Source organism: Pisolithus orientalis (assembly GCF_024613125.1).
Source record: "Pisolithus orientalis strain OTSU chromosome Unknown F5J12scaffold_24, whole genome shotgun sequence".
Classification (NCBI taxonomy): domain Eukaryota; kingdom Fungi; phylum Basidiomycota; class Agaricomycetes; order Boletales; family Pisolithaceae; genus Pisolithus; species Pisolithus orientalis.
In genome coordinates this window covers 68487-92386 of record NW_026260805.1, presented here as the reverse complement: position 1 = coordinate 92386, position 23900 = coordinate 68487, and the positions used below count along the sequence as shown (strand labels likewise).

Below are 23900 nucleotides of genomic sequence, written 5' to 3'. Positions count from 1 at the left end.
TGGTCATGACAGGACTGAAGACCCAGAGGACCGGCCCTACTGGATGGATTCTTGGAAGGAGTTCATCATAGAACTCCAGACTACCTTTGGACCTCATGACCTGGTGGCTGACACTGAAAGCCAGCTAGACCACCTTCAGATGAAAGACAATCACCAGGTCAACAAGTATGTGGTCAAGTTCAACTGGCTTGCCTCACAAGTCTGGGGATATGGTGATGGTGCTCTGCACCACTTCTTCTACACTGGTCTCCCTGACCATATCAAAGATGAGGTCTGCCAGGTTGGCAAACCTAGAACCCTGCATGAGCTTGGCTACTTAGCTCAGGAGATTGATGTGTGCTACTGGGAATGCAAGGAGGAGGTTCAGCAGTCCAGTAAGCACCAGGGGTCATCCTCTGGTAACAAGTCAGCTCCCCACCCTGGCCACAACTCTCAGTCTAAGCCTGGTCAAGAGACATCCAAGACTGGCAGTAACTCTGGAAATAGCAACTCTGGTAACCAGTCTTCAGCTAAATCCATCTCAACCTGTCAGACAAGCTCTAACACATCCAAGCCAAACTCAAGCAAGTTGGACAAAGATGGCAAGCTGACACTGGAGGAGTGCAAATGCTGTAGAGATAACAACCTCTGCATGTTTTGTGGGGGCACTGGACATTTCACAGATAAGTGTCCCAAGAAAGCTGGGAAAGCCAAAGCTCATGGTGTGGCCACTTCTGAGGCAGCACCAGCTTCAACCTTGGGCTCTGCCCCTGAGGCAAAAAAATAGGTAGCAGCTCTCAGGACCCCACACAGACTGAGAGCTGTGTTGACTCTGGCTGTGCATTCACAGAGGCTTGTCTCAACACATCTGCTCTTTCTGATCCCAATTCATTAACTCCCCATGTTTCTATTATCAGTCACAGTTTGCCCTAGTTTCATACTCTAGTGGACTCTGGTTCCACACATAGTTTTATAGATAAAGAATTTGCCAATCAACACTTGTTTACCCCTTACTCTGTGTCCCCTTCCAACTCTGGCTCTTTGATGGGTCATCAAGTTTTGTCATCACTCAAGCAGGAGATCTTTCAGTTCAATTTGTGACCAGTGATGTCACCCTGGTAACCCTGTTTCTAGCCCCATTGGATTCTGAATGTAAGATAGTCCTTGGACATGACTGGCTCACCCACTACAATCCATTGATTGATTGGGTACTGAGCAATCTAACTTCCCAGACATCTACAGGAGGAATGCCAACCCCATCAACAACCCCTGCCACACTGGTCTTAACTGGTCTCCCCAATCCCAGTCTACCTGACCAACCCAACCCCAGCCCTGCACCATCTGTACTGCCTGTTGACTCACCAACTCACACCCCCCTGAAAGCTCCCCCTATCACCCTGATCAATGCAGCTGTGTATGTACACACTTGCAAGCTAGAGGGATCCACCCAATTCCAGCTTTGTCTATGCCCACTTGTTAAGTTCAGGTCTTCACCGGTCCAAGGCAGGTCCAGGGTTCAGTCAGGAGTCAGAGGGTAATAAAGATGCTGAAGGGGTGGACTGTTGGACTTAGTGACTGATGGTGCAGTGCTATTCCCTTGTGTGGGCCATAGTCTGGTCGAGGGACAGAAGACAGAGGATGGAGGACAGAGGGGACTGGGTTGTGACAAGACTAAGTTGATTTCAGACTGAGGCTAAAACAGATTATCCTATGGCTTAAATACTAGAAGTAACCTAAGTGTAACATAGCACCAGAGACTGGTCTGTGCCAGTACAGCAATGATTGGTAAACAGATTGGTAAGTAGTGTTACAAAGAATATTATCAAGCAAGACTATGAACAAAGGATTACCAGGAACTGGTGCAGGATTTGTGGCTGGGCCAGGTATTACACCAGCCTGGTACTAACTGAGCAAACAACTTGATTGGGCACTGCCTAGCAGTGCCTCACAAGCTAACACATTTCTGGGTTGAAGGGCTAAGGCCAGGACTGGGGCAAGGGTTGGATGAGACCAGTCAAGACCAGGGTAGAGCCAGTCTAGGGTGGTCTGGGCACAGTTGTGACAGTATCCCCCTCTTGGAGCCAAGCCCACAAGGCTCCAATGAGGACAATGCTGAGAACAAAAATTTTGTGTCTGACCTTGAAAACTGGTGGACTTAAGACTGGTCCCTATCAAGTTTGGTTCCCCACTTCAAGATGTCTACTCACCAGTCCAGAACCCCCTACAATCAAGATCTTCTGCCTGACCTGACCCAGGCAATGAGTGAAGAGCTGCAGGTGGGCAGCAACAATGATGACCAGGCCATCTGGGGAAAGCTGGCTGAATGCAAGAGGTGCAAGGCAAAGGTGCAAGAGGAAGCCCAGTTGGAGGCTGAGAGGCAGGAGCAAGCCCAGCTTGAAGAGGAGAGGGCATGTGCAGAGGCAGAGGCACAGAGAGTAGAGGCCACACACAAGGCTGAAGAAGCCTGGAAGATGGCTGAGAGCTGGTGGGCAGATGCCCTGGTGGGTGGTTTGACTGGGACTGGGTCAAATGTTGAGGTGATGAACCCCCAGTGAGTAATGACCAAGTGACTGGTAGCTGACTGACCAACCACCTCTTAGGTGTCTTCATTGTGCCTGGATGAACATGACCTGTCTGTGCAACACCAATGGCAAGAAGAAGTGCCTGGCCTGTAACTGGTGCAATGAGCTCAAGGAGCACTGCCAGTGGCTGGTTGAAGGTGAGACCAGTAAAGGTACCAGTCCAGTCATAGACAAGGGCAAGAGAAAAGCAGATGTGACCTCCCCTCACACTGGGGAGAAGAAGAAGAGGTCAAGGTGCCCATCTGCCAAGGTACTTGAGGGTGCAGGTGATGAGGAAGAAGATGTGGGCAAGGGGCCATCAATGAAGAAGGCTGGTGAAGAGACCAGGGCCAGCCCTCTCACTGGTGACCAGATGGAGTGTCTGATCAAAGTGGCAGAGCATGTGGCTGACAATGTGGTCAGCCTAACCATGGCCCAGCAGGAGGCTTTGAGGAACTTTTACCAGTTCACCCAGTCTTATGAAACCTATGTTGAAGAACATTTTGAGTTTTTGGTGCCAGACATGCCCTCAGACTGGGACACCACTGATGAGGAAGACAGGGATGTCAAGGGGCTCGATGATGAGTTGGAGGGGCTGAGGGAGGAAGAAGAGGAAAGCTGGTCCTGGTCTGAGTCAGGTGACCAGACCAGTGCCAGTTCTGCTGGATCCCAGGTCTAAAGTCATGTACACATAGTGTAGTGACCCTTTTTGTTGTGTACACCTGCCAATGCCAATGCCAATGCCCAGTTCCAGTCCTAAGGTGTGAAAGAAAGCAAATAAAAGAAAAGTAAAGAAATCAAGACATAGTAACTACGAGATAGGAGAGACAGATAAGGGGAAAAGAAGCTTGAGACCAGTTCTATGTTATTTCTTGAAAGGACCAGGTTTGTCTGGGTACCAGTCATGATACTCCTGGATGAGTTCAGAGGTGTTGTCCAGCTCTGTCACTAAAACCCAGGTAGTTTCTTTGTCAGTTCCTTCATAACTGGTCCACCAGACTAGGTACTGCAACCAACACTTCCTGCACCAGTCAACCTTTGAATCAAGTATCTCTGCTACTTTGAATTCTAAGTCACCATCAACATCTACTGGTGGGGGTGGAGGTTGAGTCTGGTTGGGTATGGTATTTGGGATGGCCAGTTCAAGCTGGGTTACATGGAAAACCAGGTGTACAGCATGCATAGAGTCTGGTAAATGCAGGGTGAACAAGTGAGAGCCAGCCTGGGCTATTATGGGATAGGGGCTGAGGTTCTTCCCACTCAGTTTCTTGGAGGGCCAGGTTGACTGGAAATACTTGGCTTTTACATAGACATTGTTGCCCACTTTGAAGTCCAGGGCTGGCATGCACTTAGCATCTGCCAGTCCTTGGTAATGTTGCTGGGTGAGAGCCATTTCTTCATGAAGGTATTGGTGCAGTGAATCTAAGTTGACTGTGTAATCACAAGCCTGGTTGGATGTGAGATCATGCTCAGGGAAGACCAAGATATTAGGGTGGTAACCCTTATTAGTGAAGAAGGGTGATACTCTGGTCATAGTGCTGGGTGCATTGTTGTAAGCAAACTCAGCTAACAGTAGTAGCTCAGCCCAGTTGTCCTACTGATAATTGCAGTAGACCCAGAGATACTGTTTGAGGGTCTGATTGGTGTGCTCTGTCTGACCATCCCCCTCTGGGTGATACCTGGAGGTGAAGTGTAGATGCATGTCTAGAGCTTTACCAAGAGACTGGTGTAGGGAATAGGTACTCCCTACTAAGGGGATTTAGTTATTTTATCTTTTCTACTGTATTTTTGCTTTGATTTACATTAGTGGTACTGAGCCTACCTGTGTGGCGCATTTTTGGTAGCTTAGTCAGCATTTTTGTGCACTAGTGTAGATCTGGAGTACACAAATAAAAGAAGAGGAAGAACCAGACTGTGAGTGAAAGACTGTGACAAGCCCTTGTTGAGGCACCCCCAGACAACCTCCAGACAACATTATTCACTCATTTCCCCACTCCATTCATTCTGACCAACTCCAGTCCCTCCTTCACCCTCTTTTCTCAATTCCAAGCTCAGAACCCCTCTGGGTTGAACTAGACCCAATTCTATCAAGCCCTGGGAGTCCCCTGCACTCCCTAGCTTTGCTTTGTTACCTAACTTACACCAGAAGAAGTGGGATACAAACTCTGATCCCCAGTCTGAAGTTACATGGGCTGGTACACTGTGCTTGGAGAACATGTGCATCAAGAAGAGCTTAGTGAGCTCAGGGGCTGTGATGGTGTCATGAGTAGGTATGAAGATGGCTTGCTTTGAAAGCTGGTCAACCACAATGAGGATGGCAGTAAAGCTGGTTGAGGCCAGGAGTTGCTCTATGAAATCCATTGAAATGGAATTCCATGGCTTCTCTGGCATGGGGAGCTGCTTGAGTAGGCTGTAAGGCCAGTGGCAGGGTACCTTGGCCCAGGCACAGGTAGTACAGGACTGGACATAGTCTTTTACAAATGTCCTTAGGCCAGGCCAGGTGTACTCATGCTGGATGAGTTCTAAAGTTCTGTTCTGGCCAAAGTGGCCAGACAAGGGGTGATCATGTTTAAACCTCAAGACACAAAGGCACAGGTCATTAGAGTCCAGTACATATATTCTTCCATCTAGGCAGAGGAAGCTGGTGATCAACTGACCACTGGGAATCTGATGTATCTGAAAACCAGACTTGGGTGACTGGGTCTGAGGGTAGGGCTGAGAGGATATCATTGTATAACCCCTCCATGTCCATCAGTGCAACAGCATGTAGGACTGGTGTAGGGAATGAGTTCAAGTTCCCTAGGAGAAGTTGTCCTGGTTGGAAGAAAATAGCAGTTGGGGGATTTGTGTTTTATTTCTTACTTTTGTTTTTGTGTTTGTACCACTGGACTTGGTGGCGAGCAGCCATATTGCTGGTTAAGCACATGTGCTGTGTTCATGCAAGTTCAGTTTACCAAAAGGGAACCAGTTCATGTTACAGGCCCTCAGTAGTAGGGTGATTTTGTCTTGCATTTTGGCAAGTTTTTGAAGTTAGAATTATTACTTTGGGGAGTACCCAAAGGGCCAGGAGGACTGGCAAGAGGTATTAGACAGGCAGAGCTAAGTATTCATTTCAGTTTGCATTTTTACATTTTTACTACACTTCTTTCTCCAGAGAGAACCTCCCTTTTGGGTTGAGCACATACTCACCCATTTACTGATAATTACTATTTCTAGCTATCTTCTATTACCTATTCCTACATCTGGAGCCCACCACAAGGGGGGTTCTGTTCATTTGGAGAAAAAAGTCACCACCTTATCACCACAAGCACTTGGAACAATTAGCTAAGTCTTTTGGAATTTTTAATTTCACTACAGTCTACACTCAGGAATTTAGGAAATTTTCAGAACTATTTTTTCAAGCAGCAAATGTCAAGCAAGCAACAAAGTCAAAGGTCCCTTGAGTCAAGAAAGAAGTCTGAAGGCAAATTAATAGTTGATTTTCTGTGAAGAAGCCATGAGAATGCACCAAGAGAGCTCGAGGGAATGCCACCAAGGCATCCAAGGGATGCACCATGGTTCTCAGGGTGTGGATCTGACCTTTTTAGGTATTTTGAAGAGGTTCAAAGTCTTTGCAAGCATGAGAATTGCTTCAATGACAAAGAATGGGTGAAATGGGCTTGCTGGTATGCAGGTGGCAAAGTCTCTGACTCATGGTATGAGTTCATTGAAGATCAGTTGAATTGGCCCAAATTCATGGTGGCCATCATTCATTTGTATCCTGGGTCCCAGAAATTGGGTTGACAGTATTCAAAGAGGGACCTTTACAACCTCATTGACAGTCAAGCAAGCAGAAAGATTCATACAGAGGAAGAACTGACAAACTTCAGACTTTATTTTCTAGATTTAGCAACATATCTATGGGTTTCAAGGCAACTTGAGGCTGACAAAGTTGAAGATCTCTATTTACACAGCTTCAACAAGGAATTCCAGCATAAAATCATTTGGAAAATGCGATGCAACAATCAATGGCGACATTCTGATGACCCATGGCCCATAGGCCAAGTAACAGTTGTGGCTACAAAATTGCTACAGAAAGGATTTTTCTTGGAGCAACATCAGACAAGCACAGAATGTTATGTTCAACCACAAAGTGACCCAGAATTGAGTTTGGACAAGCAGTGACTACCTATGAAGTGTTTTCCAACTATGCCTACACATGACTCACTGATGACCAGTGTGCAGGGATCTACAGATTTATCAGGATACATAGAATGTGAGAAAGTCCCAAAAGTAGCTTCAACAAGTCACACGCAGCCATGCAGCCCATCTGAGAAGGCAAATAATGAACACTGAAGTCCTGGCAGGCTCATAAAAGCAGCAGCAGCAGCCTGTTTTGAGATGAAAGAGTTTTCTTCAAGTATGAGTGAACTACTGACTACTGAGTTACAGGAAGTGCCAAAGCTTGAGCAGGTTGGACCAGTGCTAGTGGAAGAACTGCTCATAATGAAGGTCCCAGTTGAATTTGAGGCAGATGACAACACTCAAATGGGTTCTTTATTTTGTTCACATCAAGTTTCTCTGATAGCTACTGGTGTGTTGCTACAGGAGTCCTGTCTAGGAGGTCAAGGTGACGAAAGAAGCGACCTCAGAGTTCCAGCAGTCAGCAAAGATACACATCAGTTAACTGATGACCTATTTGTATCAAAGATTCCACTTGAATTCAAAACAGAAAGGCTCAAAGAACAGCCAAAGCCCACAAGAGTTGAAGTTGAAGAGCTTGAAATGCTCACAGGCAGCCCCAAAGTGAAAAGGTTGGCAGACGAAGAGGTTGTAGGCTCACACAGGATGCCACAGTGCACAAATTGTGCCGAGTCGAGGGTTATTGCAAGAAGAAGCAGGATTAAGGAGCCATCAAGGCTCATAATATGAAGGATGCTGCCAGAAGAAGTTTTGCGAGTTGAAATGTTGAAGCACATGGTGAGGGTGGACGACCTCACACCTGAAATATTCTGCAACTATGCAGCACCAACAATAGATATTTTATTCAAGAATCCATCAAGAGTATTGACATGTGCACTCAGTATTAGGACTTATGCAGAAAGTCCTGCGATGTTGACTAAGCAGAGTCACGTGACCACTCTGCACATTGTGGCCATGCACACTCAAGTACTACATACTGATGCATCTAGTGTTACAGGCCAACTACACAAGATTGCAGCAATCGAAGGATATGAAGAATGGGGCAAATGATGTACCATGTGCAGGATACCATGGTTACAAGCAATGGCAACAATGACAAGGATGTGAGTGATAATGGCAGCAATTCAAGCAACAGCAACAACAACAACAACCTTACCTACTGCAGATAAATAGCCATACAAGATAGGAAGTGCCATGCTATGCTATGGAAACAGGGCATGACAAGCATGGATACTGAGCCTGAGGGCTCAAAGGTTTGTTTCAGTTTTAGACCATTTTACTTACATCTATTCTACACTAGGGAAAATCACATGATTCAGTCACTTGTAGTCCTAAAAGTGGGTCATCCGACATGTACATTTCGTCCTGAAACTGGGACTAACCAACATTGGCCGGTGGTCCCTAGGGTTGGGTAGGCCGGACTGTGAAGGTGGGGTCAGCCTATGTCACAGGATGATGGATCAACTTCCCTGGAAGTGGGGTCAGCTGACATGACTATAGGATGGATTGATGACCTGGAAGTGAGGTCGGCTGATGCAGCTATGGGATAAATTAGTGTCCTGGAAGTGGGGTCGGCTGACACAGCTATGGGATGAATTAGTGCCCTAGAAGTGGGGTCAGCCGATGCAGCACAGATCTCGATTTTGGACAGGTCACATAGTGAGACCTATGATAATCTTGGACACAACCTTAATTGTGACATGAACAACATCACAGCTGTCATGATTATCACACATGTCTACCTGTACTTCGGATGCGTCTCTGGAACATTACATAGGACTATATATGGAGTGGTCAGTCGCTGCTAGGCTGATTTCCGGTTTCAATAAGTGACTACATGTATTAAATGATCCGGTAGTGCTACTACAATACATTTTCTGTGAAATCCCAAGGGTAAGCCACCACTACCGCTCAGCCAACAGCATGAGGGAGTGCTTGCTTGGCTCAACAATGCAATTATGAGAATGTCAAGTGAACATTTAGTATTTAGTATATAGAAGCTGAATCTGGTGACAGTGGAGTCACATGACATTGCTATTCGCGATGTATAGTACAACACACAGTACTGACTCAGAGGAAGTTGCTGGCACTCATGGCAACTGAACATGCGCCGAGGCCGAGAACGTGACATTGACAGTGACCTCGCTAGTTGGACTGTGGCCAAACAATGGTACATAAGACTCAAGTATATAAATCCCCCCCAGTCAGTGGCATGTTTTTTCCCTTACTGCATTTTCCTGCGATGTGACACTTCCCCTCCGTCGTCCTCCCTCTCCCTCCATCTCCATCTCCCTTTCCCCCTCTCTCTCTCCTGTTTTGTGTGCTACATCATCTTCATTTTTATCTCAGCCCATTGTCTCGGCTGTCATAAGGTAAGTGGCACCTCTGATCCCAGAATTTTCACATTACTTGATTACTGTTACTTTGCAGCATCCTTGGTGCCTCACTATTGACTGTAGTCTGCAGCTACAGGATGTAGGGAGGGGCTGCCCTTGACCTTAGATTGTGCTTGGCCAGTGCAATTTTTGGTTGTTGGGTAATATGTTGGGTCTGGGGGAATAGTCTGTGCCTACATTGTAGGCCAGCTCATATGGGATCTGGGGGCTAGTCTGTACCTACATTGTAGGTCAGCTTATGATGTTTTATTTGGTCTGTACCCACCTGTGTGGGTCAGCCTATGACGTTTTTTTGTGTGGTATGTGTTGGTATATATTGGTAGTAGCTAGTTGGTCAGGCTTTGGTGTAGTGAGTATTCAACTTCTGTATAATCTATGTTGTACTGACATAAACTTTCTAGAGCTGTTTGTCTTTGACTCCTGGTGAAGAAATAGTGCACCTCAGGTATGTGAACTTTGCAAAGTTGTGTTGATGCTAATGTGTTTTTAGTATCTTTGTTATCAGCTTTTGTGCACTTTTTTGGGAACTTGGTTGAATTGAGGATGGTTTTTATTGGCCCAACTGTACTTCTGGAGGAGGGCCCCCTCTGGAATGCAGGCAAGCCTTGGTTTCTTATGAAACCATTATACCTTTGTAGTTGAAATTGTAACTGTAGTTGAATTTATGTATGACCTTGTAAATGTCACTGCTTTGATTGGATTTGAATGCTGTGTGGGAATCTATGCTTCTTTTTTTGAATGAAGCATGTGCTAACCCTAACCCTAGCATAAGACTTGGTGTATTTCTTCATGCAAGTCTCCTTCTAACCCTAACCTTAGCAAATGACTTGGTGTATTGTTTCATGTCAGTCTGCCTGGCTGGTGGATGGTGCTAGATTAGCACTGGTGTTCCATGGCTGATCTTCTTAAGCAAGGTTTCCCTTTGATGCTCAAGAGCTTGCCAATGGCATTACTAGCAACCCAACATCTTCCCTTCAAATGCTGACTGGATGTGTTCCTAGCTGTTGGATGTTGCTAGATTGCTAGATTAGTATTGGTGTTCCATGGTTTCCCATGATGCTCAAGAGATTGTTGGACTGGATTGACTTGGAGTTCAACTGCTGCTGAGTTTGATTCCACCATTCCAGGCCCCTGCTTACATGACTAGATGTTTCAAGAAACATGGCATATCTAGTAGACTAAGTTGGGTTTCTGGATTCTGGATCTTCCCCCAAGTCAAGCAAGGTCCCTTGTGGAGAATAACTTCCAACTTATGTACTGAGTGATTTTTAACTATTTTTCTCATCGTTGAAAAATTTTCCTTTGACTTTTCCAACACCCCCCACATCATCATGGATGATTCCCTGCATACAATGGTGGTTGGAATGCTGAAGGCTGCCTTTGGAACAGTCCATATGATCTCTTCCAGCTCTATTTTCTCAAATCACCAGCTCAGGAAGCCAAGGTAAGCCATAAGCAGCAATGCTACACTTGCTATGTATTTAGTTGGATAATAGACTTTGATCCTTGGCTGAGTTAACCCAAGTCAGGGCAACATTGCAAGGGGAATCTGGTCTAACTTCAGATGCTATTACATCTTTGGAAGTTAGGCTGGCATCCACAGTCATTACACATGCCATCCTCAATCCCTGTAGGTGATTTCCACAACAATTGCAAGTGATCCAAGTCTGACCCTTAATAGATGTGTTGCATTGGGATGCAGACAGGTTTTCTGAACCATTGGTGCATGCCAAGGACAGGACCATCCATTTTGAAAACCCAAAAATTGGGTATATCAATGCTCCTGCCACAGTTCTGGATGTGCATGGCAGGGTGATAGTATGGTATCTGCCTGGTATTGTCCCAGATGCATGGATAGTGAGTGTTTTCATTCTCTGACAACCCTTCACTACAGCTTTTATATCATAGGAACTTCTCAATTCCCTTCTCCTTTCCATAAAAGACAATCTTCAGACTGAGCCCAAGAACAAGCCAAAAGACAAAAGCAAGCTTAACAAATGATATGGCCATAAGCATCAGCCTGTTGACCAAGTCATGTATGGACATGGCAGGATTTCCATGTCTCCTGCCACATTCCAACAGGCTCATGAGGTTTGTCCAGGTGCTGTGATTTCCATGGTAGGGGCTGACAAATTTAAAGAGGTTGGTTGATACACTCTATCAAAGCACATCCCTCAAACAGAAAGCCAATAGGGAATGGCTGCTCAAGATTTCTTATGTGGAACACTTCTGGAGCAATATAGCAAAGGTCTCATTGCCAGATATGGCCAGGGCTGGTGATCAAGCAATGTTGGCCAAGGCTGGCAGGGTGGAGAATGAGATATCCCTGGATTGGCCATCAGTCTATACCAACATTGATATTATTGTCAATCAGGAAACTCCCTCTCACCTGAGATGTCACATCCACCCCAACCCTTCTGGATTCATTAGTGAGCCTGGGTTCTCACAATGCTAAATTCCTTATTCCAGATCTGGGGGCTCAAACTGGCTTATTCCCCAGGCACCATGATTTTCCTATCAGGAAAAATCCTTCAACATTCTGTGCCAAAGTGGGAGAAGGGAGAAAGAATTGCATTGGTGCATTATATGAAGGACAAAGTACATGACTGACTCAAGGTCACAAGACCAGCATGGACTACCCAAAAGGACATTCTTGGGTTGGCTGTCAGATACACTTAAAACACATTTTAGTGGCAATTTTTGGGTACAAATATTTTAAATACATTTGATAACCTTGTTCTGGACTTGTGTGGTGTTGTTTTGGGGATGAAAAATTTTCAATACAGCTGAAAACCTTGCTTTTGACTCTTCCTGTGCTCAATCATGCGTCGTCGTAGAACCAAAGTCCTTGGCAAAAGCTCTGCAGGAGGTTTGTATAAATTTGAAGTCACTAAAACCCAGAGAGGAAAGGACACCTACAAGGAGGTGGATGCTAGACACCTCTACCTCCCATCTCAGAGTCAACCTTCAACTCCAAGGACCCCCAGGACAATAGGCTCCCAAAATGTTGTCCCAGACTCCTTTGACATGCCTACCTTGGACTGGAATGATGAGGAAGATACCCCAAATACTAGGAGGGTTACCAAGGTGGGAAGTTTTGCCTGATACTGCATTGGCTAAATTATCCCCTAGAGTCAAAATGATTTCATCAGAGAATGGCTGCCTTGGAGAGCAGAATATCTCAAAGTCATTCTTGAGGGAGAGCAGCTGGCTAAGGGGGGGATATGTGAGCAGTGCTGTCAGGCAGAAGGAAGTATCAGATGCATGTCCTGCATTGGTGTGCATGCCTGGTGTGGTCCTTGTGCTGTGAAAGTGCATCAAAATCTTCCATTCCACAAGGTACAAAGATGGAATGCTACTCATTACCAGGATACCTCTTTGATGGCACTTGGGTTCCTTTGGCACATTGGCCATGGGGGTCATCCTTGCCCTCAAAACAGACAGAATCAGGATCCAGACTCAGAGGAGTTGGGCTATACTTCTGGGGAAGGGCCTCCCAATTACAGGTCAATGGCAGTCATATCCTGTAGCCTCCATGTTAACCTCTGGTAGCAGGAGATCCTTCAGATCAAAAATGACCATAGTGCACACAGAAGGAATTTTCACTCATGAGATTTCTTGGTGCAATTGCCCTGGGTCAGATCCAATCGACTGGCACCTTGATTTACTCAGGGAAAGACTCTTTCCAGCCAGTATAACAAAGCCCAAGACTGCTTTCACCTTTGATGTTCTTAATCACTTTCTCATTGATGCCCTGGAATGCAAGACTTCAGCTATGAGTTTCTATCAGAAGCTGAAGAGGTTCACCAACAATGCATTTCCTGACTGTATACCAGTTGAGTGCCATGCACTATTTGCTCTTAGGGGGTTCTATTAATGCATTCATTTCCAATTAGGACAGGTACCGAGAGCTGATGAGGGTTTCCAGACTGTGGAGGGATTTGAAACATAGGAAATGGTTTGGCTTTGGTCATGATAAAGAACAAGATCCTAGACAAGGAGAACTTGCACTCTTTTGTCCTGCCTGCCCACAACCAGGTATTAATTTACCTCCAGATTGGAAAACCCGATATGACAGGTATGGAGTGATAATCTGTAGGGTTTTGATTTCTAACTCCCCTCCCCCCTTAGTGATACCATAATGAGGCAATATGTCATGGATGGCAACTTCACTGCTCAGCATATGAAAATGAACAAGCCTGAGTTGGATGTGTCATTAGCAGATGGAACTGGTTACATGGTTGCTGAAAAGCCCTACCAGGCCCATCTTGAGCAGTCTTTGGATAACAAGGAGGTGAGTTGTCCCAAGGTCATGGAGTTTAAATGACCCACTGTACTGGTAGAGATCCACCTGCAGCAATCACAGGGCAATCAATGCTGCTAATATTAACAAGTCCAATCTCCGGTCCACTGGGATTGGTGCCACAGCCTGTGCTCGGCATGGTTGCTTTGTTCCCCATTCTGTGGTGGACTTTCAGAAAGGGGAAAAGTGAGTGGACCTGATGGATGTACTGGAAGCCTTTGGAACTCATTTTGTGCTAGGTACATGAACACAGATTACTCCATCTGCAGTGCTCTTGATTATCATTCAGAAAGCATCACAAAGGCCCTTGTCATTTATGATGTTGGGTGCCAGTGGAGTATTAACTTCCAGAGTCGGGTAAAATCCAGCTGCTCTCTCCATCTCCCTCCCTCCCTGGAAATCATTCCTGCTGTGGGGAAGTTTCATCTTGCTGCCCACAAACTCTCTTGCTTTCCAAGATATAGCCTCAACTTTATCAAGGGTGCTGGTCATCTGGATGGTGAAATTTTGGAGACATTGTGGGCTCCATTCAATAAGATCTCTCCCACTGCAAGGTCTATGACTCAGGCCCACAGACAAGAAGTGTATGATGACCATATGAGAGATTCTAACTGGAAAAAAATTGTCAACATGGGTGAGAGACCTTTTCTTCAAAGAGAAGTTAATTTACCCTGTACATCTCAGTTCCTGCACTGTTGAAAAAATACAAGACCTCACACAAGTGCCTAGAAGAAATGAATCAGGCATATGAGCAGTTGACAGCTGTTCTAGACCCTGGCCAACTTGCCCAATGGGAGTCAGATGTTCTTGAGGCAGAAGCAAATCGAGGTGATTCCCTAGACATTTATTTGTTGAAAGGGGAAAAAGGTCAGTATGTTCCTAAGAAACCCTGGGCATGTCTGATGGCCTGTAGCCCCTACCATGGGTGAAGTGCAGTTAAAGCTCATGAAAAATCCACCTGTGTCCCCAGGGAGCCATGGTTCTGTGGCTTGGCTTGTGGAAGGAATTAGCATAGAGGATGCACAGTATGGTCTGTGGTTTCCAGAAGCAATAGGTTGCTAACCAGACCTGCAGGGACCAGCTAAGATCTGAGCTTAGACAGAGCCACATGTCTACCAGACAAGAAATCAAAGTCTCAGAGAAAAGAAAAAGACTTTCTGCCAGGATTGACAAATTCCATGGCACCAGCCAGGCATTTCTCAAAGGTTTGGAGGTGGACGATGTCTTCATACCCCAGGATGATCCAGCATTCCTTGGGCAAGGTGAAGAAATTGATGACAATGGAGAGTACTGGGAAGATGATGAGGATTGGGAGGCTACAGAAGAAGGAGAGGAGCTACCTGCTGAGCTCATGAGTATATGGATGCCCTCATCCATTGGAGCAACCAAACTGATGGAGCTTGGCCTTCATGACCTCCTCAAAGAAGAAATGGAACTCAGGATTGGGCAAGCTAATGATTGTCTAGACCAGCTCCGAACCAACCTTGGACACAAGGCAATGTTATACAGACAGAACTTCTGCAGTGCACAATCAACTAGGGAAGGTACAAGAACCAAGCAGGACATCCAAAAAGTGGTGGCTTGGATAAACAAGCAGGTCAGAAGTTATCAGAGGGCAAGGCAGGCCATTCTCCAGTTGGAACCCAATCAAGAGATTGGACAAAAATATCAGGCTATTCAGCCCCAGGACCTGGCAGTGAGTAAGGATGTTACAGAGGAGAACTGGTTTGGGCAGGGAACCAGCAAAATGGCATGGTTTTGGATGATGGATGGTGAACAGGGTCAACTGAATGCTGAGAAGGGGGGTTTAATGGAGGAGTGTAAGTGTTAATACTACTCAAAAAAATCTCACCAATAAATTGTGGGGCAGTTTACAGGATCAACTGGCTCAAAGCAAGGGCAAGAAGGGACAGGTGGAAAGAAGAATTGTCATTGGTGAGGCATGAGATGGTTTGGGCCATCTTATGGTTTGAGTTCCAGAAGGACATATGGGAGAAAAGGGCTCTACAATTGTTGGAACCAGGGAAAAAGGCTTATGCTCATAAGCAGATAGTGTTGTGGACTGACTTTTCCAAAAAGGCCCAATTGATATTCCAAGGTAAACAAATGGATTGTATTTAGAACATGGGTATATGTGTATAGTTTTCCGATTACCCTTGCTTTGCACTTGGTATCTGAATCAAAGTGAATAGCAAATACATCAAAACAATCATACCATAATGGTACCTTTCCTAAAAGAGTGATGGCCAAAAACTTCAACCTCCTGCCTAAATTGGGAAAGGCTGAAAAATTTTCACCTTGCTTCCAACCTCCATCATCTGTGCTGCTAATTATCCCCCTGATTTTATTCTCTCATGGCTGATTGGTCTGAAGTCTACTCTGATCTGCTGTCCTCCTATGTGGAGCAGTACACAGATGCCCGAGGGAATCCTGACCTCAGGGCCCAGATCCTGGCTGATGTGAAATCCCAGATCCTTCAGCAAGCATCTTCAGGATCTGTGGAATTGCCCCAGAACTTGAGAGTGGTAGGGTATCTTTTTCATCAAGTTTCACATATCTCAAGTGTATTTAGGCCATCAGAAGGGTGTTTTTGCCAGAACTAGACCCTGAGGACCAGGATGATGAGGAACACATCATTGAGAGCATCCTGGCTGCAACAGACAAGAGGAAGGAGCAGCCTGGGACTGGTGAGGATGAGGATGGCAGAGAGGAGAGGACCAGACCTACCAAGGCTGGAAATTACAGAAAACCCTTCACTGATTTTACTGCCTCCCAGCAGCTCTTCAAAGAGGACATGGATGCCTATGATAGGGAGAGGAGGGACACCAAGGACCCCAAGACCATAGGTCAGAGGACCAAAATCATCCAACAGTGGTGGGAGTCTCTTGCAGATGACAAGAAGGCTGAAGCAGGGAGGGCTGCTTCCAAGTGGAATAAGTTGGGAGCTCCAAAAGAAACTCATGAATTGTCAGTGCTGGTCTACTTCAAATGTCTTATACTACTCATGCAATAATTCAGGTACAGGAGAAAAAATTTTCCCAACATGGCCAGAGACTTTATTGAAACAGTCAGGAGGACCATGGGGTCAAATATAGTGATGTTTCTGGCTCATGAGACTACTGATTCTCAGATCAAGATGGCAGTGTAGGTTCCCCTTTACCTTGTCTATCCAATGCTAATGAAGAAACCTAGCTTTGAAACACAACCCCCTGATGGGAAGAAGGCCTTCTCAGAGTCTTCAGAGCCCACCAAGAATTGGGTTCTAAAGGGAGAGCAAATGTTAACCAATTATCTTTTGACTGAAGCTGGTAAGTGATAAACATTGGTGATCAATGTAATATGTGTACCTAGGTTGATTCCATACTCAGCTGAGGAAGATTTGAATGATGAGAATCCAAAGGTGGAGATAGCCTTGGATGATGAAGGAAACCCAGAGGTACCAGCTTGGACTGGTCAGAAACTCAAGGTCCAGCAGAGTTTGGCAAGAATGGTCTTCCAGGCTGCCTATGGTATGTCCTTGATTGTCAAGTGCATCTACAGTTGTTGATGGAAGTTGGAAACATAGCAAAGTTTACAGGGAAGCCCAAGGCCAAGGTTCCCTGGGGCCTGCTTATCAAGTCCCATTTGGAGTATCTGAGTTCCAATTCCATCCCAGAAGGATTTGTGATGAAAGATCCTTCAAAATGGACCAAGGCTGACATGTGGATGCTTTGGAATCATTGGAATTCCCAAGAGGAGGAGGATAAGGTGATTGTTTCATTCATCAAGTGCAAAAAGGAGGACAAGCCATTGGGAAGGCCCTGGAACAGGAAAACCCCATCCAAAAAGAGAGAGTGGATGAGCCCTGGGGAGGACAGTGAAGCTGGGGTGGAGGCCAAGCCCTCAGATTTAGGGGAAGAAATTGGTGGGGCTGGTATGACCCCTATAGCAACTTCATCAGGGACCCAGGATATCCTTGACTCTGGGAGGGCCCCATCTGAAGATACCCCTCATGAATCCAGCCCTGCTTGTCATGCCAACAGGGACAGGGTGAAATATTTAAAGTCCCTTTGCATCATGCCCAGGTACCAGGAACTTGTTGAGCTTGTAGATGGCTTGCCAGAGACAGTAAGTGATAAACTTTCTTCAAATACCAGGTTAACAAACATTTTGTACAGGAACCTGATGCTGGACCAGTCAACCTGCCTGTCTGGGCATCTTGGGCCTGGAGTGCCCAGTATTTGCCCCAGGAGATGCATGGCAATGGGGATTCCTTCTGGAAGGCACTGTATCAATTGCAAAGTGAAAAGTTTGCATCCACCCAGAAAGGTCTTACCATTGTACTGGGATTTGGTTTGTTGTGGAGGGAGTGCAAAAGAGCACAGGACATAGAATCAGATGACCCTGAAGCTGCTAATCTGGGCTTTTTGCTAGGCTCAGGTCTTGATATCCACAAGGGGGAAGATGTTATGGGTGCAGTGGGGCTGGTAGTTGCAAGACTGCAGCAGAATTCTGGTGGCTCAAGCAGAGGGATTGGTGCACAGGAAACAACTGGGGTCAGTGCAGGAGATTCCTGTCCCAGCCAGGGGGGTGGCATGAAGGAATCCTGGAATACAAGAAAGGATGTGAGGAAAAGAAAAAGGGGAGGCAGTGGGGATGTTGATCAGAAGATGGCAAAGGAGGGTGAAGAGGCAAGCAAGAAATCAACTAGAGCTCGTCAACCAACCAAGAGAGCTCTGGGTCTTGGTCTATAAATAAACTGTAGATGGTGTGAATCAAATGGATCCCTATATATGGCTACCCATGCTCATTGCAAGTTTCAAACCCTGTGAGATCACTGACATCACCTGGAGGTGAAGAATGGCCATGGATTCAGGGGGTAAGGCCACCCCCCAGTGAGGTTGGCCAACACTGGTCTCAGGGGGTATGTCCATCTGGAAGTGTCATCAGAGTCAATACTTCTGGTAACATCTAAATTGACAAGCAATTGATTATGCCAAGGGAATTTTCAGGGTTTGGCCAACCCTACTTCCAGGTGGTGAGGTCTGTGTCCATCCCCCAGTGAAATCAGCCAACACCACTTCCAGGGTGTGAGTCCATCCCCCAGTGAGGTCGGCCGACACCACTTCCAGGGTGTGGGTCCATCCCCCAGTGAGGTCAGCCAACACCACTTCCAGGGTGTGGATCCATTGCCCAGTGAGGTCGGCCAACACCACTTCCAGGGTGTGGATCCATTGCCCAGTGAGGTCAGCTGACACCACTTCCAGGGTGTGAGTCCATCCCCCAGTGAGGTCAGCCAACCTCCCTCCAACATGTCGGCCTATCCACCATCAGGGTCTATAGGCCGATGTCGGTTAGTCCCACTTTCAGGACCAAATGTGCATGTCAGATGACCCACTTTCTGGATTACATGTGACTGAAGGGTCTGAATGTAAAACATACAAACATGTGGACAGTTTTTTGAGCCACTGTAGTGACTACTTCATGCACTGAGAGCTCATACCTTTGTTAGGTTATGAGCCCTGCTCTTGCACTCTAATTCTGGAAGAGTTATTACACAGCAACAATACCCACCATGGCAAAAGACAATCATTCCTTACAAGTCCCAACCCTAAATGTGGATGGCAGCAACTGGTTATACTACAAGGCTTGGGTTGAATGGGCCATCAGTTCAAAAGAGCTGATTGGACACCTGACTGGCTTGGATGGGGTTTATTTATAGTGTCTGACACTCAATTACATAAAGGTGACATAATAGAACCATTACCAAATGTATGTACTAATATTACAGTATGCCAGGGTCTAATATATGTAATTGAAACCTAAAGTCAAAAAACTGACCACATGAGTCATCATTTTGAAATGGCTGCCATTTGATCAAACCTTATCCAAAACCCTTGACCCCTGCACCAATAGAGAGCCAATGGTAAGGGCTTTTTTTCATACACTTATAGGTTAGGGCCTGGGTTAGGGGATATGGGGCAGTATTGACTTTAGTGAAAAATGTCCAAACATGCAGTCAGTTTTTTGAGCCACTGTATGATGTCTTCAGCCCTGGTCATGCAGAAGGACTTGTCTCCAGACTTTATAATCAAAGTAATTTCCAATGAATATGATAGGCACCAAACATGGACAAAGTGGGGCAACTCTGGAAACTCTGGAAAATTCCAAAGATGCAGCTTACTCAGCAAAGGATGGAAAGAAGTCTAATTGCAAAAATTGCAGAAAGAAAGCTCACAGAAAAGACCAATGCTGGGAAGAGGGTGGCAGAAAAGCTGGGCAAGTGCCCAAGTGGTTCCAGAACAAGGCCAAAGGGAAAAAGAAGGAGAAAGGCTGCAGAAAAGCAGCCACTGCAGCCAGTGCAACAGCCAGCTCAAGTGCACAGACCAGCATTGACTCCAAACCTGATGGAGTTTGGTTAGCACACCCACAGGATGACAATTGGCTCACAGAAATTGTGGAGGAGAAAATTTCAAACCCCCAGGACATTGTTATCAACAAAGAAGATGCATACACAAACACCCTCAATCATGTTCTTCTTGCAGGTGAAAGCCTAAATTCTGCAGAGGAGACCATTCTGTTCAACTCAGGCACTTCACATCATATGTCCTCCTACTGCAGTAAATTTCTTGATTACAAGCCAATCATCCCCAAACCTATCACTGCTGCCAATAACCACACCTTCCATGCCATCAGGAAAGGCAATCTCACAATCTCACTCCCAAATGGCACTGCACAAACCCACATTTGACTCAAGGATGTGCTCTATGCTCCCAAAATGGGAATTATACTCATTTCCATTAGCAAACTTGATGTTGCTGGGTATGCTGCATTATTCTGAGACAAGCATTGTCAAATTTTTGACACTTGGAAAAAGAAAGTAGCCAAAATTCCAATGCAAAAAGGGCTCTACTACCTCAAATGAGCTCATCATGCCCTTGCAGGCCTAGCTAAGGCCACAGAATCCCTAACTATGGAGGAGATACACATCACACTGCAGGCATTTCACAATTTTTCATGATCAAGCATGTTGAAAAAAATTGAAGGAAGAGATACCATGTTATAATGGATGTTTTCACAGACAAAATCCAAAAATAATATTTCATTTTCTTTGCCTTCTCCACCAGCAAACATGAATTGACAGTAATTGTCATTAGACTAAATGCTAATGGTCATTACCATCAATTAATGTTTATAGGTGGGACATGCAAAGAAAATAAATTATTACTTTTGGATTTTTTGTTTGAAAACATCCAAAATAATATTGTATCTCTTCTTTCAATTTTTTTCAACATGTTCTGTTATGAAAAATTGTGAAATGCTTGCAGTGTCAGGCTTGGCCAAATTGCTCCCAAAGCCATCTGGCACATGCTGAAGGATGGAACAATCACATAATGTACCTATGTTGTACCATATGACAGGGCCAGCAGAGGCTGACAATTGGCCATGTCCCATGGGCCAGTGGAGGTTGAGCCCTACATTGGGTCATCCCCCTGCTGTATGGACCAGCCCCACTTCTATTATCAAATAACACATGAGTAGGCCACAATCAAATTGTCCCTGTAGTACCTGGAGTAGCCTAGTGTGAGATGTCACCTATCCAGTGACATGCTGCAGCATGTGTAGATCAGCACTGGAAGTTGGCACAAGACCTCAGCATGCTTTGGGATAGCTCAGCAGTGTAGCGTTGTATGCTACAGCATATGTGGATCAGCACCATGTGACAATCTGGGGCACATATGCCAGAGCATGCCATGGCCCTCCAGGGTAAGCAACACATGTGCTGGAGCATGCCATGGCCCTCCAGTGCACACTGTGGCACATGTGCTGGAGCAAACCATAGCATTCTGGAGCACTCTGGAGCATGCAATGGCCCTCTGGGGTGAGCTGTGGCATACAGTGGCTCAAAAAACTGACTGCATGTTTGTATGTTTTACAATAGTTATGACTCAATGCAATAACCCCTAACCCTAGCCCTAAACCATGAGTGTATGAAATAGGGTACTTACTCTTGGCTTTCTATTGGTCCATGAATCAAGTGATTTGGATAGGAATCAATAGATTAGCAGCCATTTGAAAATGACATGTCATGCAGTCAGTTTTTTGACTTTAAGTTTTGATTACATAGTTTTGAGTTTAACAAAGTTTAAAATGCTGTGAGGTGCTTTGGTCTATTTGATGATTTGTCATCATACAAACAATGCCAAACAATGAATTGGGACCATCAAGGCTCCCTCTTCTACCCCAACTCATGAAGCCATCCTCCTGGTCCATCTGGGCCATTTTCTCACAGTAATCCCCATAAATATTGGTGCCCACTACAGTAATATCATCAGGGTATATGTCCAACACAATCAAACCCTTAAAAAGTCTGCTTTCAGTCATCCCTGTGCTGTTTCCCCCACCCATACCTGATATGTTCTGCACCTAATCAGTACTGCAACAGCTGGAAATGCCATGGAGGTCAATCTGGCACATCAGAAAATGATGAACAAATGAAAAACCTTTTAACCAGTACATTTTCACCACAGTACAATTAGTTTCAATGCTGGGGTGAGACAAAACATTCCTGTGCACTTCAGGTGGCATGGGAAGCATGGCTAGACTGTGCTCTCAGCTGACTGTGGATGACTGGGAATGGGTGATTTGGTCATATAAGACCATAGGTAATACCCAGGCCTAGATGGATTGATGGAATCTCCTTCCTAGCAGTTCAGTGGACTATCCCCCCCAGGGTACCTGGACTGTAATGAAGGTTTTCAGCTCACCCTAGCCCTCAACCCAGCACCCTTGAGGTGGAAACCCACCAGATAAGAGGTGATTGGATTGTTGGTCATGTTTTAGAGTGCCAGATTAACCATCATGGCTTTTCAGCATTCTCAGTACTGATTAGTTGCAGAACATATCAGGTATGGGTGGGGGAAACAGCACAGGGATGACTGAAAGCAGATTTTTCAAGGGTTTGATTATGTTGGACATATACCCTGATGATATTACTGTAGTGGGCACCAATATTTATGGGGATTACTGTGAGAAAATGGCCCAGATGGACCAGGAGGATGGCTTCATGAGTTGGGGTAGAAGAGGGAGCCTTGATGGTCCCAATTCATTGTTTGGCATTGTTTGTATGATGACAAATCATCAAATAGACCAAAGCACCTCACAGCATTTTAAACTTTGTTAAACTCAAAACTATGTAATCAAAACTTAAAGTCAAAAAACTGACTGTGTGACATGTCATTTTCAAATGGCTGCTAATCTATTGATTCCTATCCAAATCACTTGATTCATGGACCAATAGAAAGCCAAGAGTAAGTACCCTATTTCATACACTCATGGTTTAGGGCTAGGGTTAGGGGTTATTGTATTGAGTCATAACTAATGTAAAACATACAAACATGTGGTCAGTTTTTTGAGCCACTGTATATTCTGAAGTGAACTGTGGCATGCCAGCCACTCCAAAGCAAATGCCAGAGCATGCCATGGCCCTCTGGAGCACACTGCAGCACATGTGCCAGAGCAAACCATAGCATTCCAGAGCACTCCAGAGCATGCCATGGCCCTCCAGGGTGAGCTGCAGCATATGTTCCAAAGTGAACTGTGGCATGCCAGCCACTCCAGAGCAAATTCTGGAGCACACTGTGGCACATGTGCTGGAGCATACCATAGCATTTCAGAGCACTCTGGGGCATACCATGGCCCTCTGGGGCAAGCTGTGGCATATGTTCTGAAGTGAACTGTGGCAAGCCAGCCACTCCAGAGCAAATGCCAGAGCAAACTGTGGCAAATGTGCCAGAGCATGCCATGGCCCTCTGGGGTAAGCTGTGGCATGCCAGCCACTCCAGAGTAAATTCCAGAGCACACTGCAGCACATGTGCCAGAGCATACCATAGCATTCCAGAGCACTCCAGAGCAGGCCATGGCCCTCCAGGGTAAGCTTCAGCATATGTTCCAAAGCAAACTGCAGCATGCCAGCCACTCTGGAGCAAATTTTGGAGTAAACTGTGGCACATGTGCCAGAGCATGCCATGGGCCTCTGGGATAAACTGCAGCATGCCAGCCACTCCAGAACAAATTCCAGAGTAAACTGCAGCACATGTGCTGGAGCATACCATAGCATTCCAGAGCACTCCAGAGCAGGCCATGGCCCTCTGGAATAAGCTGCAGCTTATGTTCCAAACCAAACTGTGGCATGGCAGACACTCTGGAGCAAATTCTGGAGCACACTGCAGCACATATGCTGGAGCATACCCATAGGATTTTGGAGCACTCTGGAGTAAACTGTGGCACTGACCTACATTGGCCACCCTTTGGCAGTGACCCCTATACATTAGCCAGCCTTGGCACAGCCCCTATCTCATTGGCCTCCATCAGCCATCCTTCAGCAGTGACCCCTATACATCAGCCAGGTCTTGACAGTGCCAAGCCATGTCACACCATGCCAAGCTCTAGTGTCAGCTCTGAGTGTCATTCACAGTGCTGCATAGCCATATAGTACTC

The 23900-nt window shown here is 45.8% G+C and overlaps 3 protein-coding genes across 3 annotated transcripts; all 3 read left to right on the top strand.

Annotated features, from left to right (window-relative positions):
- Window positions 1-12376: 12376 nt before the first annotated feature.
- Window positions 12377-12550, top strand: F5J12DRAFT_682957 (uncharacterized protein; the record flags this gene model as incomplete). The annotated part of the gene is made up of 1 exon (XM_051740275.1): window positions 12377-12550. A coding segment is annotated over one exon (174 nt), but the record flags the coding sequence as incomplete, so codon positions are not given.
- Window positions 12551-12692: 142 nt separating this feature from the next.
- Window positions 12693-15542, top strand: F5J12DRAFT_723828 (uncharacterized protein; the record flags this gene model as incomplete). The annotated part of the gene is made up of 9 exons (XM_051741477.1): window positions 12693-12953; window positions 13015-13196; window positions 13250-13412; window positions 13462-13607; window positions 13661-14055; window positions 14106-14288; window positions 14335-14458; window positions 14496-15241; window positions 15292-15542. 9 exons carry the CDS (start codon window positions 12693-12695, stop codon window positions 15540-15542), a joined length of 2451 nt encoding a protein of 816 aa, XP_051598042.1.
- A 233-nt stretch (window positions 15543-15775) lies between these two features.
- Window positions 15776-18154, top strand: F5J12DRAFT_894582 (uncharacterized protein; the record flags this gene model as incomplete). The annotated part of the gene is made up of 7 exons (XM_051747751.1): window positions 15776-15946; window positions 15994-16388; window positions 16440-16565; window positions 16614-16729; window positions 16790-16930; window positions 16987-17528; window positions 17579-18154. 7 exons carry the CDS (start codon window positions 15776-15778, stop codon window positions 18152-18154), a joined length of 2067 nt encoding a protein of 688 aa, XP_051598041.1.
- Between the last annotated feature and the right edge of the window lie 5746 nt (window positions 18155-23900).